The sequence below is a fragment of the Panicum hallii genome, chromosome 7 (assembly GCF_002211085.1).
Source record: "Panicum hallii strain FIL2 chromosome 7, PHallii_v3.1, whole genome shotgun sequence".
Lineage (NCBI taxonomy): Eukaryota > Viridiplantae > Streptophyta > Magnoliopsida > Poales > Poaceae > Panicum > Panicum hallii.
The window spans coordinates 31,564,130-31,581,636 of NC_038048.1; the positions used below are offsets into that span (position 1 = coordinate 31,564,130).

Sequence of the window (17,507 nt, forward strand, 5' to 3'; positions counted from 1 at the left end):
ATGGACGCATACGTCCAGGAAGTGCGGAAGCTGGAGAACAAGTTCTCAGGGCTGGAGATTCATCATGTAATCCATGACCACAACATTAGGGTAGGTGTACTATCCAAGCTGGGATCAACTCGTGCTCAAGTTCCAGCAGGTGTATTCATTCAAGAGCTAAAGCACCCTTCAATCAAGTCTCCAGCACAAGTAACCACTGATCCAGAGCTGCAAGGGCTAGATCAGGAGGTCATGATGCTTGGAGAAGACTGGAGGAAACCTATATCGACTTCACCAAAGACCAAAGACTACCCGCAGGCGTTGACAAGAAGAGTGCAGTAGTTGCTCGCATCATGCGGCGGAGCAAGGGGTTCGTTCTGGTTGGCGACAAGTTATACAAGCATCGCGCATGTTCTGGCGTCCTCATGAAGTGTGTCACAGGAGAAGATGGTTATGGCATCCTTTGTGAGATTCACGATGGGTCTTGTGGCAATCATGCCGCTTCAAAGACTTTAGTCGGGAAGGCATACAAAGCAGGTTTCTGCTGGCCTACGGCTGTGTCAGATGCTGAAGATTTGGTTCGCAGATGCTCCAATTGTCAGTTCTTCGGCAAACAGTCACACGCCTCGGCTCATAATCTCATCACCACACCACCATCCTGACCGTTTGCATGTTGGAGCCTGGATATGATAGGGCCTTTAACAACAGCGCTAGGGAGTTTCACACATATGTTGGTGGCCATCGACAAGTTTACAAAATAGATTGAGTACAAGCCAATCACCAAGCTCACGCTTGATAGTGCAGTCGACTTCCTCTACGACATCTTGCATCGGTTCGACTTCCCTAACACTATGATCACCGACTTGGGCTCAAATTTCACAGCAAATCAGTTCTGAGAGTTCTGTGAAAATGCGGCCATAGAAGTCAAGTATGTATCAGTCACACATACAAGAGCAAACGGCCAAGTTGAGAGGGCCAATGGCATGATTCTTGATGGCTTGAAGAAAAGACTCTATGATGAGAACAGTAAAAAAGGTGGCAAGTGGATAATAGAGCTTCCGCATGTTGTCTGGGGGCTTTGGATTCAGCCGTCCAAAGCCACAAGGCATACACTTTTCTTTCTCGTCTATGGGTTAGAAGCAATCCTCCCTACAGACATCATGTGCAAATCTCCAAGAGTGAAGATGTATGATGAAGGCGAGGCATATAAAGCAAGGCCGCTAGAGCTGGATTCAGTCGAAGAAGCCAGGTGCAATGGTCTAGTCTAGTCTGCTCGTTATCTCCAAGGAGTTAGACGCTATCATGATCGCAACATCCAGGAGAGGTCATTTAGTATCGGGCGATGTAGTTCTCCGTCGCATCCAAGATGAGACAGGGCTCCACAAGCTCAACTCATGATGGGAAGAGCCTTTCATCGTTACACAAGTTACAAGGCTAGGGTCGTATCGACTACAATACCCTGATGGTCAGGAGGTACCGAACTCCTGGAACATAAAGCACCTGCGAAAGTTCTATCCTTAGTACAATTTGCACACAATTTGTCAGCTGCATGATAGCATATTATTAATAAATAGTTGTTATTCCAATATGACTACTTTTCATTAGCTAACTTGTACAATTTGGAGGCTCCAAGCCACAAATTTGCTGCAAAGTCTAAAAAGGATGCTCGGGGGCAGTGCCACGAGTACTTCCTATATGACTTCAACTAGTCCATGAGGCTAAAACACGAGTACTACTTGTGTATAAAACCTATTCCAGAACACGCTTTACCTACTTGTCTCATGAAGATAGTAGCTATGAAAGCAACCTCTGAAGGGGTCACCAAGCCCATACTACCGGTTAGGCTATAAGTACTCGCCATGAGCAGCCAATGCCAAACAATTGAAGAGGTTTGAACCTACAATTCCAAACAAGTTGGAGCACCGCATGATCGGACGTTATATGACTCGTTTCAAAAATTCGTCTGAGGAACTGAGCATCGAATGATAAGTTATCAACTACGTCCAAAGTCGATGCACTTGGAGTAGTGTAACCAAAGCGTATCGATTTAAAATAAAAGCCTATGATCATGAATACTATTCTATACGAGAGTAATTCAGATGGATCCAAAGGCAGAAATGTAAATAATTATATTTACAAAACATACAACTAGACAGATTGTTCATGACATAAGTTTGTGTTCTAATCTTGTTCCAAGTTTCCAACAATTTTTTTGGCCACTGGCTTCACCTGTTGTAGGTACTCTGCGAACTTCTCTTCAGAGCAGTCCGTGGCCAAACCATCAGCCGATGCCTCCACGTGAGCCTTGGGCCAGAACGACTTGACGAGTCCGAGTACATGCGCTACATAAGTCCTGGTGGTCATGGAGACATAGCTGGCAATCTTCTACGGAGTCTCACGAAGCAATCCAGCAGAGACCTGTTGTCGACTACTCCTTCTTCCAGAGGGTCCACCATGTCAACTATAACTTGCGCAGCAGCTCGGAGCTCTTCAAGTCCTTTTTGCCTCAATTTTTTTCCTCAGACATCGACTTGATCTACTTCATGCAGTCGACAAGCTGCTTGTCGGCATCCTTGAGTTGTTTTGCTAGGCGCTCGACATCATCTGAACGACGGCACAGCAAATTCTTCATGTCAGTCAGCAGTTCTTCTTTATACTTTAACATGTTTTTGAGTTATGCGGGCAAAGAGCAAGAAGAAATACTCGTACGACTTCAAAGACTACTATTCGACTACATTTAACAAGGATAAAGTACTCAAAAGGGAGTTACCGTGATGGGCCTTTTTCTGAGCTTTGTTCTGGTTGTTGAGAATTTCAATGTCTTTCTTCAAAAGCCACACATCTCTAGTCCGCTCTTGCTTCAGCGTGTTCAGCTCATTGCGGATATCAATAATTTTATAGATTTTCTCTTTGATTTGCAAAGCTTTGGCTTGCAATTGGCGAGCTCCATCTTCGACTACTCTAAGCTTATCAGATTTGATTCTGGATCGACTAGTCAAGGTCTGTATGCCAGCAGAGAAGAGTTAGAGAGCTCAAAAACAAGTCGAAAGAGTCAAATGTCAAGCAAGTTCAGAAGAATTACCGTTGAAAACTTATACAGCTCCTTGAAAGTGTTCTGGAACTTCTTCAAAGTGGCCGATGATAGCATGGGATGTTCGATTAGATCAGTCGGGATAGCATATTGCCATTTGGGAGGAGTTACAAGAATGCCTTCTGTTGAAGTACCTGCAGCTTCATCTTTTTGCTGCGGGGTGCCTGTCACCTCGTCCGCACTGATTAGCTTCTCTTCAGATAGACAAGTACCCGCTGGTAGGGGTGGCAGAATTTGCTCACTTGTCAGCAGCTCGGGGGCTGGTTTCTTCGTGCGAGCTTTCTCTCCTTCTCCCGACGCGGCATCAACAGTAATCTCTTCAGGGTGAGATGGCTTGGCAGAGGCTGCAGCTTCTGGCTCGATTCCCAACGCTGCAACATCTGGCTCTTTCTCAAGCTTGGGGGAAGGAGTAGCCAAGGCAGCGCCAGGCTCATCCAAGCCTAGAGCAGAGGAGGGCCTACTTACAAGACACATGAGTCAATATTCGAGTAAGAGATATCAACCATAGTGATAAGTATACAACATGCAAATAAAAGTACTCGAGTACTTACAAGGAGGACTTCTTGATGCCGAGTTTCTTTATTTTGAGTACTTTGGGCTTCGTGAGAATGCCCAAAGTACCCATCTTCACTAGATCGCCAGCAGAGGGCATTAATTGCCCCTGCGTGGCACCTGACGCCGCGGTAGCACCTAGCGTGTTTGCTGCAGGCTCTTCCTGCACTAGCGTAGCATCGACACTCTTCAACGACGGGTCCACCGCAACAGATGGCATGCCCTTTCCTACTGTGCATCATCCCCGATGGCTTGCTCCTCAACCATCAGCTTCGAGTACTTTGGGTTGGGAGAGGTGGCAAGACTTTGTAAGAAAAGAGAAGAGGGAAGGTGTTTAAACTCCAAAAGGCCAAAACTCGAGAAAAGTACCCGAAGTATGTGTAAGGACTCTTACCTGGATTCTTCTTCATCATCTACTAAGGTGATAGTGGCTTTGCGCTTCTGGACGACCCTTGGCCCCTTGGGGTGGCTTGGCAGGGCTTCACCACCAGGGACGTTTGGATCTTCCTAGGAGGTACCCTTGTTTGACTTCCTCTGGAGGTCTGCCAGAGTAAGATCATCATCAGAATCACTGATTGGGTCATCAGACACTAGATCGATATTGGACCAGTACTCTCCGTGCTTTTGGTACGCACTCGGCTTCAGATGACCAGGATAAACAATTTTTGGAAGAGGAGGTGAACTCCTGTACATGGTTGTGTGTCCCTGCACAGTTAAAATACACATCAGATAAAGTTCAGAATAGCACCAAAAAGTACTCGAACATGTTGGGTACTTACTGGTTGTGGTTGATTCTTGGCGGAGAAGAGCTGCGGGACGTAGGGCACAGCATCTACATCCAGCAGCACACGCTTCACTCGTGTCAGCACTTCATTTGGCTGCGGCTCCTTTGCACACATGCATGACGGATCTTCAGCTCCCAGATAGTCAAAGCCAAATCGACATCTTTTCTCCAATGGCTGAATCCGGCGCTCGAAGAATGAGTACATCACAGATGCACCAGTTACTCCCATGAGCTTCAAAGCTTGGATTAAGTCGAGCAGCTCGTTGACTTGGACCATGTCAGCGGCGGAGACTATCTGTTTCCACTCTGCTCTTGGAACTGGACTCCCTCCGGTCCTTTCTCGTAGGGCTGGTTTATGGTTCCCAATATAGAACCATAAATCCCTCCATCCTGGGTTCTTGGTGGGTAGCTTGTACTTAATGTACTTCTCATCCATTTTCTGCTTGAGTTGGAACCCTCACCCCTGATCGCATGGAGATGATCGTAGCTGGGTTGAGGCTTGACCCGGAAGAGATATCGGAAAAGGTCGTAGTGGGGTTCGATGCCAAGAAAAGCCTCACAGAAATGAACAAAGATGGCCACATGGGCAACAGAATTGGGATTCAAGTGGTGAAGTTGAAGACCATAAACATAAAGAAGGCCATAGAGAAAATCAGAGGCAGGGAGGGCCAATCCCTTTTCGACAAAATGTTGGAACATGATGATCTCATCTACATTCTCTTGAGGATAAGGTTGGCGGAAAGAAGGACACCATTGGACTACATCCTGACCATGAAGAAGACCCTCGACAACAAGATTAATGAGGTCATTTCTCGAACACTTACTATATGACCAGTCGCTCAAAGAGCTTTTCGCCTGATCCTCCTTCTTTTGCTTGCTCCCCCTAATGGTGGTTTTCTTGTTTCCCGTCCTCGATGTCACGAGACGCTTAACTCGCATGCGCTCGGGGGCTCGAGGAGAGGGTGCGGGATGCGCGCGAGGCAGGTTGAGTAGGGAGAAAGAGAGGGTTGAGAAGGTGAAAACCTAGATCTAGATCTAGGAAATGGCGGTGGTTGGGAGATGGAGGTTTTCCCCAGTGAAAGAGCGACTGAAAGGGTAAGATCAACCCAAACTCACCGCGCGGTTAAACAACCAGTGTGAGGCCCACCTTTTACTGTGCGGAAGTTGAAGAGTTATTCTCGGGATTCTGATTTATTTTTGAGCGGTAATTTAGGATAATTTTGGGAAAGATATTTGATTAATTATTTTTTTCAGGGATATTAAACCTGAAAAAGGGTTTTTTGAATTTTGTACCAATTTTACCTATTTTTACCATAAATTTTAATCTCTAATAATTTCTTCATCTGCATACCACGGTCTTTTTGGATCCTTTTTTCAAATCTATGGGATTTGGATTCAAGGCTCGGGGCTGCGGAACACGTGTCATCAATGGCTTATTTTTTAAAAATATTTGGAAGATAAAGAAAGAAAATTAAGGCTAATTTGACCCTCATCGTGATTCTTCAAAAGAAGTTGAAGACTACTTCAGAAGTACTCGAAATGCCTATAGTACATGGCTACGAAGAGCTCGGGGGCTTGTCAGACACGGGGCTACGAGACTGCGCACATAGCACAGAATATTCTAGAATAAGGGATGGGGCATGTCCCATACCTTATGTCTGATGTAACTACTCGCATGCGAGTAGAACTAGTCGATAGAGAAGAAAACTACCCGAATAGTGCTCGGGTAGGACTCTTAAACTAGTATCGGATTAGGACTTCCATGTAACCCTGTCCCCCCAGAGTATATAAGGGCGGGCAGGGACCCCTCTACACAATAACCAATCCAAGGCAATACAAACTACTAAAACCCAACAGGATATAGGGTATTACGCACATCACGGTTCGAACCTATCTAAATCTTGTGTTGCTTGCACCTTCGAGTTCCTGATAGCGGCGACACCCTGCCTACAAGTCTACTATCTTAGGGTATCCCTAGGTAGGCTTGCTGGTAAAACACCGATACGGTAGCATGGCGAACTCGGGCACGGGCCTGTCGACGTCGTTGCGAACCTAGAACCACTCCCTCTCCCAGCCCGGGGCCAGCCCAGCCAGAGAAAAGTGGGGGTACTCCTAGGCCATCTCCGGGCGAACCTCTAGGGTCACCTCTCCGACGGGCGCCACCGTTGCATCGCAGGGCTTCACCCTCGGACCCCCGGCCACGAACAGCCGGCGGAAGAGCGAGAGGTTGAAGGCGACGCCTAGGAACCCCTCGCATAGGGAGACAAAAGACAGCGAGCTGAATCAGCCCGTCCGTATGAAGCAAGTGGAGACCGATGCCGAACTCGCGCAGGACCGAGCGAAGGAACCCATGAGCCGGCGTGCCAAAGCCGCGATGATAGAACTCTGTCAGCACTGGAAGGGGTCGATCCAAGGAAGATCTCGCTTGCCACGGGGCGTGAGCTGGAGTCGCCGGGGAGGAGGCCCCTCTCCTTGAGGATTCGGATCTTCTCCCCCGACATGATGGAGCTCCTCCAAAGCGACATGGCCGCTACATTCGGGTGCGCAATAAACGACGAAGATGGCCGCAGTGGTAAGCGCAAGGTAGGCACTCCTTCCCCCCTCACCCCACCTTCCTTTCTCCTAATACTCGCTCGAATAGCAGGAAGCAGAAGGGGAGAGAACAGCGACCAAGAGGGCGCGGGGCAATTTATACCCCCCCCCCACGGAAGCCGACGGGGCACAGGAACCGCCCTACGAGTGGTGGGCCCCATGACGTGATGCTTCGGGGGGACGCCATGCGCGCGACCGACGGACGCCATAACTATGCACGTCGACCAAAGCATGTCAAATCAACCGGCCATTTCATTCCACATGTCTAAGCCGTGCCTTCAAAGGCCCACGGGACAGGCCGTCCGGTTCAAGGCCGACGGCACGAATGAGCCTGTGAAAGCGCGGGGTTCGCAGGCCGGCCCACCACGGTGAGCACGTGGCTGCCCCAGCGTGCAAACAAACCCTAAGCTAGAGGCAGGAAGGCCGGGGGGCCCAACAGCCATGGAACGGGACAGTGCGAAGCCGCCCGACCCCGCCACCTGGCACCGAGTCTAGACTACGCTCCCACCTCGGGTGACCCCGATGAGGGGAGGCGCTAAGCCACTCGAACCCCTGCGAAGGGGGTCGGGAACCAGAAGGGCAGGCAGTCAGGATTTATGGGGTCTCTCCCAGTGAGGCACGGCCGAACTCCCACGAAGGGGAGGAAATCGAGTCCCACTTGGTTCACTCGACGACGCTCGATGAGCACGCCGTTCGGCAAACATAGCAAACGGTGCACGGCTCCTCCGTGAAGAAGCAGCGGAGAGGGTCCGGAGGCCCCGCTCCCCGAACAAACCACAAGCCATGTGCGAAGCCCGTCAACATGACCCAATGAAACCTTTATTCGATTATAAAGGAAAGGGATTACACGGTAGTCGGCCAAAGGCTGTGTACAAAAACAAAGAACTTAGGTGCTACCGAGAAGGCAGCACCGGGAATTATCATAGATCTGCTTTTGCAGGGACATGATTCGCTACGGAGGGCCGCATAACAGCCCATCCCCTGACAGTAGAGCTGCCCCGACAACAGGAGCGGGGAGGATGAGAAAGCGAGGCTCGAAGTAGCAAACACCGCCGGTTGTTTCCATCAGGCAGACCCTTATGGCCCCAATCTGAGTTGGTGCTCCTCCACAAATACGGGGTTGGAGGAGAAGAGTCCACTTGTGCCTCCCAATAAGGGAGGCCAGAGGGACCGCTCCTTCCCCAATGATTTCAGGAGGAATAACGGGCCCGCCCGCGTCGCAAAAGGGTGCCGACGTCGGAAACAGGGCAACCGCCTGATGACGGCCGCAAGGAGGGTTTGGAGCTCCAGGCCGACCTTCGAGAGGCTCCACCGCTAACATCCAATCCCCTAATAGCAACCAACAAAGGAACTGGGCTCGGCTCAGGCGAACCGAACCCGAGCTCTAGGAGGCCTAAATCTACCGCTCTTCATCAGGAGGCAAAGCTAGCAAGGATGAGCGAGCAAGCAGAGGGTGAACCTGCTATTTATAGCCACAACGAGAATAAAGTGCCCCTCTGGGCGAGTGAAAGCTGAGCCTAGCTGCCCTGGCGTTAAAGGAGCTCACCTGCCCGCGTCACCTCCACCAGCGTCCCGCTCGACGAGATGATGCTGACAGGCCTGGACAGGTGGACGCTTGCCAAGGTAAGTCCACGCAGCGAGTGGAGCAGGCCGCGGAGGATGGCGAGGACGGGCGTAGGGAGCCGAATCCACGAAAGGAATCTCGGCGTCAGCGAGGATACCTCTGACCGCGATCAGCAATGATAGGACTTGACGAAAGACGCTTCGGACAAGGCGCCGATCGCAGGAAGCCGACTCAGGCATGCCAGCTAACGCTCTACGTGAATCTCTGATTTGCCCAGAGGCTCGGGGGCTACACCCACAGGAGTCTGACCAAGGAAGAACCCCTCTCATCGCATCGCATCAAGTACAGGGTGAACCGCCTGCTACTAACCCCCTACGCGGGTCCCAGCAAAGGAGGGACGAGCGACGGGCTCGAGTGAACCGCTCCCAAGTCGGGCGAGGGAACCCCTGCATGGCTCTCTAAGCCACGCATGGGCTCGGGGGCTACTAATGGGGTTACAGGTAACAGGTACCCCTAAGTGCGGCCCTCAAGGGCCTAATCAGGGATTAAGCCAGCCACACCGAGCAAGCCCGGCCCAGTGGAACACGGAGTGCATTCGAGGCCGGCCCATCAACAGGAAGAGGCGCCCCGACCCAGGAGCGGCCAGGCGAGGGCCCCCCCCCCCCGACCCCTCGCATCGCGGCGTGGGTCGGGGGGATGAGCCGGCCTCAGCCAGGAACCCAGACGAGAGACTTCCGAGGGAAGGCGCGGCGGGGCATTAAATCCTAGGACGTGCACGTATCCCTCCCCCGACAGCCAGGGTAGGGGCGCCGCCTATAGACTGGAGACCCCGGGTCTGATGGGCCATCATGATGTCATGATCGGCAGGCGCGCCGGGCGTGCCATCCTCCCATCAGCGCGATGCGAAGGATCGTACCAGGTCACCCTCCACCTCCACGTGTAGGGGAGGTAGGTCCGCCGCGCTAGCGGGCCCCACCATGAGCCCAGCACGCACCAGAACCTAGGCGCCCGACCTCCCGGTGGGGAAGGGGAGGCGGCAGCCTGCCGGCTCGGGGATAGGCCCTCCCCCAGCACATTAGGGGGCGGAACACCAGGATGACTACGCCATCCCTCGACAAGGAGGGTGGCGGACGTGGCCACGGACGTGACGGGCGGTGCCGTGGAAAGGATGAACAGGACTCAATTTCGACAGGCGGCATGGTACGACCAGAAACGGGCCCCGGTAGGAACACGTGTAGGGTAGCCGACCCTAGAGGGATACACACCCCCTCTCTCACGCAATGTAGCCCGGCCCACAGTGAATATAAGGCGGAGCCGGGCCTTGCCTCGAGGAGACACATCTCACACACACACAGCTTGCAATCGCCCCGTTGTAAGCAACCAGCATTCGAATGTGAGGAACGCGAAGTGAGCCACCCCATATTGGACGTAGGGCAGTTGCCTGAACCAGTCTAAATCCTTATCTTCGATTGTTAGCCATTGAGCCACTAAGAAGCGCAGCGCAAATTACTAGATGGTGATTGAAACACCAACAAAATATCTCATTATAATCTATTCCTTCTCTTTGTGAAGACTTTCGCCACAAGTCACGCTTTCTATCTTTCCACATTCCCTTTGGAGTCATATTTTATTTTGTAGACCCATTTGCAGTCTACTATTTTGGTTCCTTTAGGAATATCTTCTAAGTCCCAAACTTGGTTGATACTCATTGGTGCATCTTTTATGTGGGGCTGTTGCAGCCCTCATGTGTGACAACATTTTCTATCGGCTCCTAAGGACAGGATCCTCATTTTCATTCGGTGTTGCCACAGGAGAACTAACAACAGCTCTTCCTCATTTTCTATCAGCGCGTGGGAGGCGGAGGAGTCGGTCCTTGACGGACTCGGAGATCACATCTAACACACTTGATTTGAAAACTTATACATTTTTTGCTTTGAATCTTTGGTTTGTACGGAAGCCAATGCATGTTGTAAGGAAAATGGCCCTTAAGCCATTGTTTGTGATTTTGGTGATTGAATAACAATATAACCATTGGGACTAATGATTTGTCAAGACATACCTTTGAAGGTGTTTGTTAGGTTCCAAGGTTGTAATGGAAGTCATTCAAATGATCAAATATGAAAAGATTGCGAAGAAACAAAGCAAAACAAGCACAGATTCCTGACCGATACAAATGATAGATTAAATCGGTCAGGCACAGAAGAAGCACTGAATTAGTTGGTGATGCTGCAAGGAAGTAGATCGACTCTGGTTTGACCGATTCATTCGGTCAGACTGATCAAGGGAGCACTGAATTAGTCGGTGATGCTGCAAGGAAGTAGATCAGCTCTAATTTGACCGATTCATTCGGTCATGCTGATCAAGGGAGCACCAAATTAGTCGGTGATGCTACGAGGAAGAAGATCGGCTCTGGTTTGACCATTTCATTCGGTCATGCCAAAAAGGTCCTCACCGATTTAGTCGGTTGCAAGTGGGACCTAGAAGTCAGCAATGCAACGGTCATCAACGGCTAGCTAAGGTGGAGGCAACCAATTAATTCGGTGGTGACCCTCTTGTGCTCACCAATTTAGTCGGTGATACGCAGAATTGCTGCTGTGAATAGCAACGGCCAGTTCCTTTAGTTTGGGTTATATATACACTATGCCCCGGCTATTTGGTGTTTGCTTGATCTCACGGAAGATATTGGCTTGTGTTCCACATACTTTTTATTGCTCAATCCACCAAAATTCTCAAGACAAGATTAAGGTAATTAGCATAAGTCTTAGGGCTTGATTAGTGCTAGTTTAGGCCTATTAACGCATTGCTTTAGGTTTTAGCCTAGAGTTAGGCAAGGTTTGCACACCTCCATTGTATCGGTTCTTGCGCACACTAAGAGTAAATCAGGGCTTGTAAGTCTTGCGAGACCCTCCAACCGTGTTTGTGGAGTGGCCGCCGGTAGTTGCGAGAGGGAGGAGAGGCTTTCGGCGTTTTGCCGAAGCTCTACCTAGTGAACACGGTGGGGAGCATCCGGGAGCGGCTAGGCGGAGACCCACTTGCGCGTGGGAAGGCCCGTCGGCTATCCTACGGAGTTACTCGACTGGGGAGTTTATGCCCTTGCACGGGCATTCCCTTGAGAGGGGCTCCAACAATGAAGACTAGTGGAAAGCGTTGCTTTCCGATACCTCGGAAAAAATCGCCGTGTCGCCACGCCGGGAGTTTGCTTTCTCTACCATATTTACTTCCACACTTACTTTGCACTTGCAATCCGTGTTTACCTTTTCTAGAATTTCCATGTGCAGTTTGTAGGATTGAAACCTAGGGTGTGTAGAGATAGCAACATATAGAAAACCTAGTACACATCTAAATAGATTTTGGTATAGATTTTTATATATACTTAGCTTTTAAATACCTAATTCACCCCTTTTAGGGTGTCACGATCTTTTCACATGCGTCACACATGGTTCGCTTCCCTCGGCAAATTGCAATCAAACTGTGTACGTACGGGCCAATAATGGACCAGAAACAGACAAAAGTATAAGAAACATGAAGAAATGAGATCAGATGGATCTTCAGCGACGTGCCGCCTCCAGTTGGCACGCGCGACCTGGAGCATTGGATACCCTAGAAAAAAAATAGAGGCAACAGATAATCCACAAAGGAGCAGAAAAAAAGTAAAAGAAATAAAGGTACCAGATAATCCACAAAACGAAACACTAGCAAAGAGGAAGATGACATTGTTAGATGGTACAAGGATGATCCGGTCTGGTCGTTATATTTTCCATGTCACAAATTTACTCCGAACTTGTTTTGAGTAATTCTTTATATTTCGTTTTGTAATTGATGGTTGTAATAAAGGTTGATAATTGAATTTTTATAATAGTTCGAGGATATAAAATGAATTTTTTCAATATTTTAGAGAGCGAATCATATATATATAATTGAGTCTCCTGGACTTACAATTAAGATTAATACGTATACAAGCGGCAGCACTCAATATCCTGCTCTCATATTCGGTCTCACGGACCCAATAACCGTGCATCACGATTTCCCATCCCAGGGTAAAAAAATAGTTACCCTGCTTAGAGAAAACAGTTATACCCTGCTCTAGCAAAAGAGGAGGCCGCAAGTCAAACTAGCACAGTGACCGTCCATCGTTGGACGTGACAGAAGCTGAGAGAAAACAAACTACGGCAAAGGTGCTGGCGCACGCGTCAGGCCAACACCACCGAGTTCGGGCACCTGGTCACTCTCAGCCACGCCTGCTCTATATGGGATAAGCACGAGCCGAGCCGTGCCGGCCACACCTACTGAACCGGAAAATTCAGAGCCCATCGTCTCGTTCTCAGCTACCTGCACGAAACCGGCGGTGAAATTGTGATCGCTCGAACCGCTCCGATCCGAAAACCACGGATCATACTGTCGTCATCATGCTGTCACTCTACCAGCCGGCCGCACCGCGGCTCCCAAACTGTTGGTGCGACCTTCATCGATTCACTCCACCTCGAGCATATGTTTGAGGACAGGAACCTCTTGGTGAAACTACACGATTTTGAGAATGTATTTTTTTTAATACGGTAGAGAACTAGAGATGCAGATTTATTACTCTCTTCGTTCTAAATTATAGATCGTTTTAGCTATACAGATATATAACTTTTGCTACGTATCTAGATATAATATGTATATAGATGCGTAATGTATATATAGGTGCATAATAAAATATATATTTAGATTTGTCAAAATGATCTACAATATAAAACGGAGAAAGTACCGTTTATAACGTATGTACACCCCACCTACACACATCCTCCTCGTGAAAATGATAATTCTCGTGCATTTAAATTACTCGATATCATTTTACTGGGAAGATGGTAATTCTTATTGCAACCAAAACGGTAGGATGGCATGTGCTCTAGTAGAAGTAGAACACGAACACTTAAAAGGAAACTCTCTGCAAACCATGCACTGATAATCAGCCAGTTACTGTTTTAAGTCAAATGTTAGCTCCATGGTGAATGAAACATGTCTGCTGACCCCATTTATTTTTGGCCGGTTTGGCAGCTGCCTCGTCGTCGGCAGTCGGCAGACGGACGCAGCTCCCCCGAAGCCTGGCCGCCCCCAACGGCAGCGGCGGCGAGGGTCACCTCGCGCCGGCGAGTCACCACGTGGCCACCCCGCAGGTCGGCCGCACCCACGTGGCCCTGCCCGACACGGCGTGTAGGGCCCACCGTCGCCACCGCCCACCAGAGCCACCATTTCCTCCCATCATCCTCCTGCAGCAGCAGGCGCCGTTCACACCCACCTCGGGGGACCATTTCCTCCCACCATCCTCCTGCGCAGCAGCAGGCGCCGTTCACACCCACCTCGGGAAGTCGGGAGAGCGTCTTAAAAAAAACAGAAAGGGAAGTCCACGTGTCATGGCCGCAGTGGATGCAGTCACTGGAGAAGCTGCCTATATCAGAGATGGATGTGGGTGGTGTGCCTCCAGCTCCCAGCTCTCCTCTCACTCTGCACTCACTCCCCTAGAGCACAGAACCAGATCCAGAGCAGAGCTTGTTACGTTGCGCCGGCCTCTTGGGTCGTCAAGTCTCCGTTCTTTCTTTCTCCAATCGGCAGCTGTTGATCCCGGAGCTGCGATGGGCATCGTCGACGTCGTCTCCCAGTACTGCACCCTGCCGAGGACTCGCCGGCACCTCAAGAAGAGGAAGCAGTTCCAGGTACCGACCGACCGGCCGACCGATTCAATGAATCTCTTGGGATCTATTGTTTTCAATACGTTGTTGATTGTTGTCGGACCAACCAACCGTGCAGACGGTGGAGATGAAGGTGCGGATCGACTGCGAAGGGTGCGAGCGCAAGATCCGCAAGGCGCTGGAGGGCATGGAGGGCGTGAACTCCGTGGAGGTGACGCCGCGGCAGAACAAGGTGACGGTGGCGGGCTACGTCGACGCCGGCAAGGTGATTCGCCGGGTGGCGCGCCGGACGGGCAAGCGGGTGGAGCCGTGGCCCTACGTGCCGTACGACGTGGTGGCGCACCCCTACGCCCCCGGCGCCTACGACAAGAAGGCGCCGCCCGGGTACGTGCGCAACGTCGTCGCCGACCCCAACGCCGCGCCGCTCGCCCGGGCGTCGTCCACCGAGGCCAGGTACACCGGCGCCTTCAGCGACGAGAACCCCAACGCCTGCGCCGTCATGTAGGCGCCGCGCCGCCGCGGAGGCTCGGAGGTCGGAGCTGCGCTGCCTCCTGGAGTAGCCGAGGGATAGAGTAGGGAGTTGTTGGTGTTTTTTTTCTCCTTTCTTCTCTACGGTAGTGCTCTGGTTTGATGTAAAAAAGATGTTTATTATTTGGAAATCCTCAGTGGTGGTAAGCTAGCTAGTAGTGTTTGTTGCCTTGTTGATGTTTAAAACAATTTCTGAAAAGAAGATGTTTTGACAAACGACAATAGATATTATTAAAGCTGAAGTATGCAGGCTTATGATATGTTTGTTGAAAATTACTGTATTTGCTGGTTGAGCTGTCGTGCATGCTGAGACAAATCGAGGTGAGCTAGGACCAAATAAACAAGGATGCTGTCCCACGGCATCATCAGGAGGGCGGGAGCTCTGGATCAGATTTTTATTTATGCCCCTTATCAATGGACCGAGAGTGATGGCTTAATCTGAAGCCAAACAAAGGGCCTCGAAGTTCGAGCAGCGAAGATGCATGCATGGCCTTTTGTTGTTATGCTAGGTCGTCTGACATGAGATGCCAAGTTCAGACTTAAATAAAGGGACGCCACATGGCGCTTAATTTGTCCGGCCATTCTGCTTATTCACATGTTCTGCTGATTTTCCATCCATTTGCATATCTACTTTCGTTTCCCTTCAAGGTCTTTGACATGTTTCCTGCTATATATGACCATGAAAATCCATCTCCGGTGCCCCTGACATACAAGAGCCAATGTTCTTCAGTCTCATCATCGTTCAGAAAATTCAAAGCAAGAAACAATCTGCTTCTCTATACCTGAACCTCTGTCTTGCTTGCCGGACGACCAAATTACAGATTTGCCAAGTGAGAAGTACACTTACGTGTTGCTAGATTGAACTCAACTGAATATTCCGAATTCCGATTTTTTGTAATCTCTGGCTCTGTTCTACCCTGGTTGTTACTGAACCTTGCGTCTGCATCATGCAGGGACATCTGATACTGAACTGTAGCTTGTTAATTATAGGACGACTACGTCAGCTACAGGAGACATGACGTCCCCTTGATTTCGCCCTTAATGCCCTGTTTGGTTCACTGGAGAAACGTAGAAAAACAAAGGAATTAATCGAGTTCCTATCGTTTTATGCACTGTAGCACGTTTGGAACAGAGCCTTCACAGCAGAGCTACGAGTTCTTAGAAAACATGCACCGAATCAAGATTTCAGACTACAAAGGAGAAATTGAAGAGAAAAGGGGCAACACTGGAAACAAGCAACCCAATCACAGCACAAACCTCTCAAATTGTTGCAGAAAATTCGAACTCCAAATCCACATGATAAAACAAAACGAAAATGCCCCGCTCCTAAAGAAAACAGAGTGAAATTGGAAGCTCCCTCCCGTCCCACGACCACACTACCACAACCCCGTCGATGGGCGGCCACCTGTGGCCTACGGTCACCTCGTTGATAAGAGGAGCAGAGCACAGAGATTCGTGTGGACGTGGTCTGTTGAGACGAGCACGCAGCACACGCAACCTGTCGTGTGCATGTCCCCTTCGGAACTGAAATTCAGTAGCTAAACCAATCTGTCGAGTAGTGTAAATAGTGCGATATTTTCCAGCTGTTCAACTAAGGATGAATACTTATTCAGATTTCCAAATATTTTTTCGAATATTTGATGCGGAATCAGATATTTTTGTTGGATGTCGGGTTTGGATATAATACGGGCAATATCCATCACATATCCAGTATCCAATCGAATAATTCAAGTAGTTAATTTGGATAATTAGATTGGATTAAAATCTAAACCCGACCCAAGCCCATCTCAATACGGGTCTGGTCAGGTCCGGACCCATGGGGTTGGATTTTGCACCCGCGCCCGCACCCATCGGGTGCGAAACCTGCGGGTGCCCGGTTGCCACCCATAAATGGAGCTAGGTTTTTGTGTCCATTGCATTTTCTGCAGCTTTATAGTCCAAATTTACCTAATTGCAACTTTTGGCTTCATGTGTGTTCTGTGGGCTTGGGGCTTTCTGTCCATTGCCAATTCTGTAACATATCAATGAGATGGAGTACTCTGGAATATCTTATAATGTTTACCCGCACAGCATATCAATGAGAAACTAGGGTTGTTCTTCACTTCAGATTATACAAAATGAACCATAAATTGAGGCGGGTCATAAGCCAAAATTTGGATTCCCCCATTACAGTGCTCATTAGCCTGTATGCATGTCCCCTTCAGAACTAAAATTCAGTAGCTAAACTAATCTGTCGAGCAGTAAAAATGGTGCGGATATTTTCCAACTATTCAACTAACTAGGGATTAATACTTATTCAGATACTCAAATAATTTTACCGAATATTTGATGTGAAATAAGATATTCTTGTTGGATGTCGGGTTTGAATATAATATGGGCGATATCCATCAGTCGAATAATCCAGGTAGTTAATTTGGATAATTAGATTGGATACCCATTAGGCCTGGCCTCTAGGCCTAACTTAAGGCCCAAGTGAGTAAGTTAGGCCCATTTTGTTATTTTCCTAAAATAAGTATAATACGAAATAAAAAATTATGTTCAAATTCTAGCTTCACAAAAATATTTTTAACTAAATATAAATAAATCTAAAAAGTAACACAAATTATCGATAATTTTAAAGTGAATTAAAAATAATGCAATCAGTAGCAAACTAAAAATAAATATAGAAAATAACATAGATTGTCAATAAATTTAAAATGAATCTAAAATATTAATCCAAAAAATAAGTTAAAACATTAATACAAATAG

General features: G+C 49.0%; 2 protein-coding genes across 2 annotated transcripts; both read left to right on the plus strand.

Annotated features, from left to right (window-relative positions):
* On the plus strand, positions 1–321 carry LOC112900633. The gene has a single exon (XM_025969473.1). It carries the CDS (start codon positions 1–3, stop codon positions 319–321), a length of 321 nt encoding a protein of 106 aa, XP_025825258.1.
* A 4,556-nt stretch (positions 322–4,877) lies between these two features.
* LOC112900634 lies at positions 4,878–15,019 on the plus strand. The gene is made up of 5 exons (XM_025969474.1): positions 4,878–4,934; positions 12,203–12,227; positions 13,582–14,255; positions 14,350–14,794; positions 14,825–15,019. Exons 1-4 carry the CDS (start codon positions 4,878–4,880, stop codon positions 14,734–14,736), a joined length of 1,143 nt encoding a protein of 380 aa, XP_025825259.1. The 3' UTR covers positions 14,737–14,794; positions 14,825–15,019.
* The last annotated feature ends 2,488 nt before the right edge of the window (positions 15,020–17,507 follow it).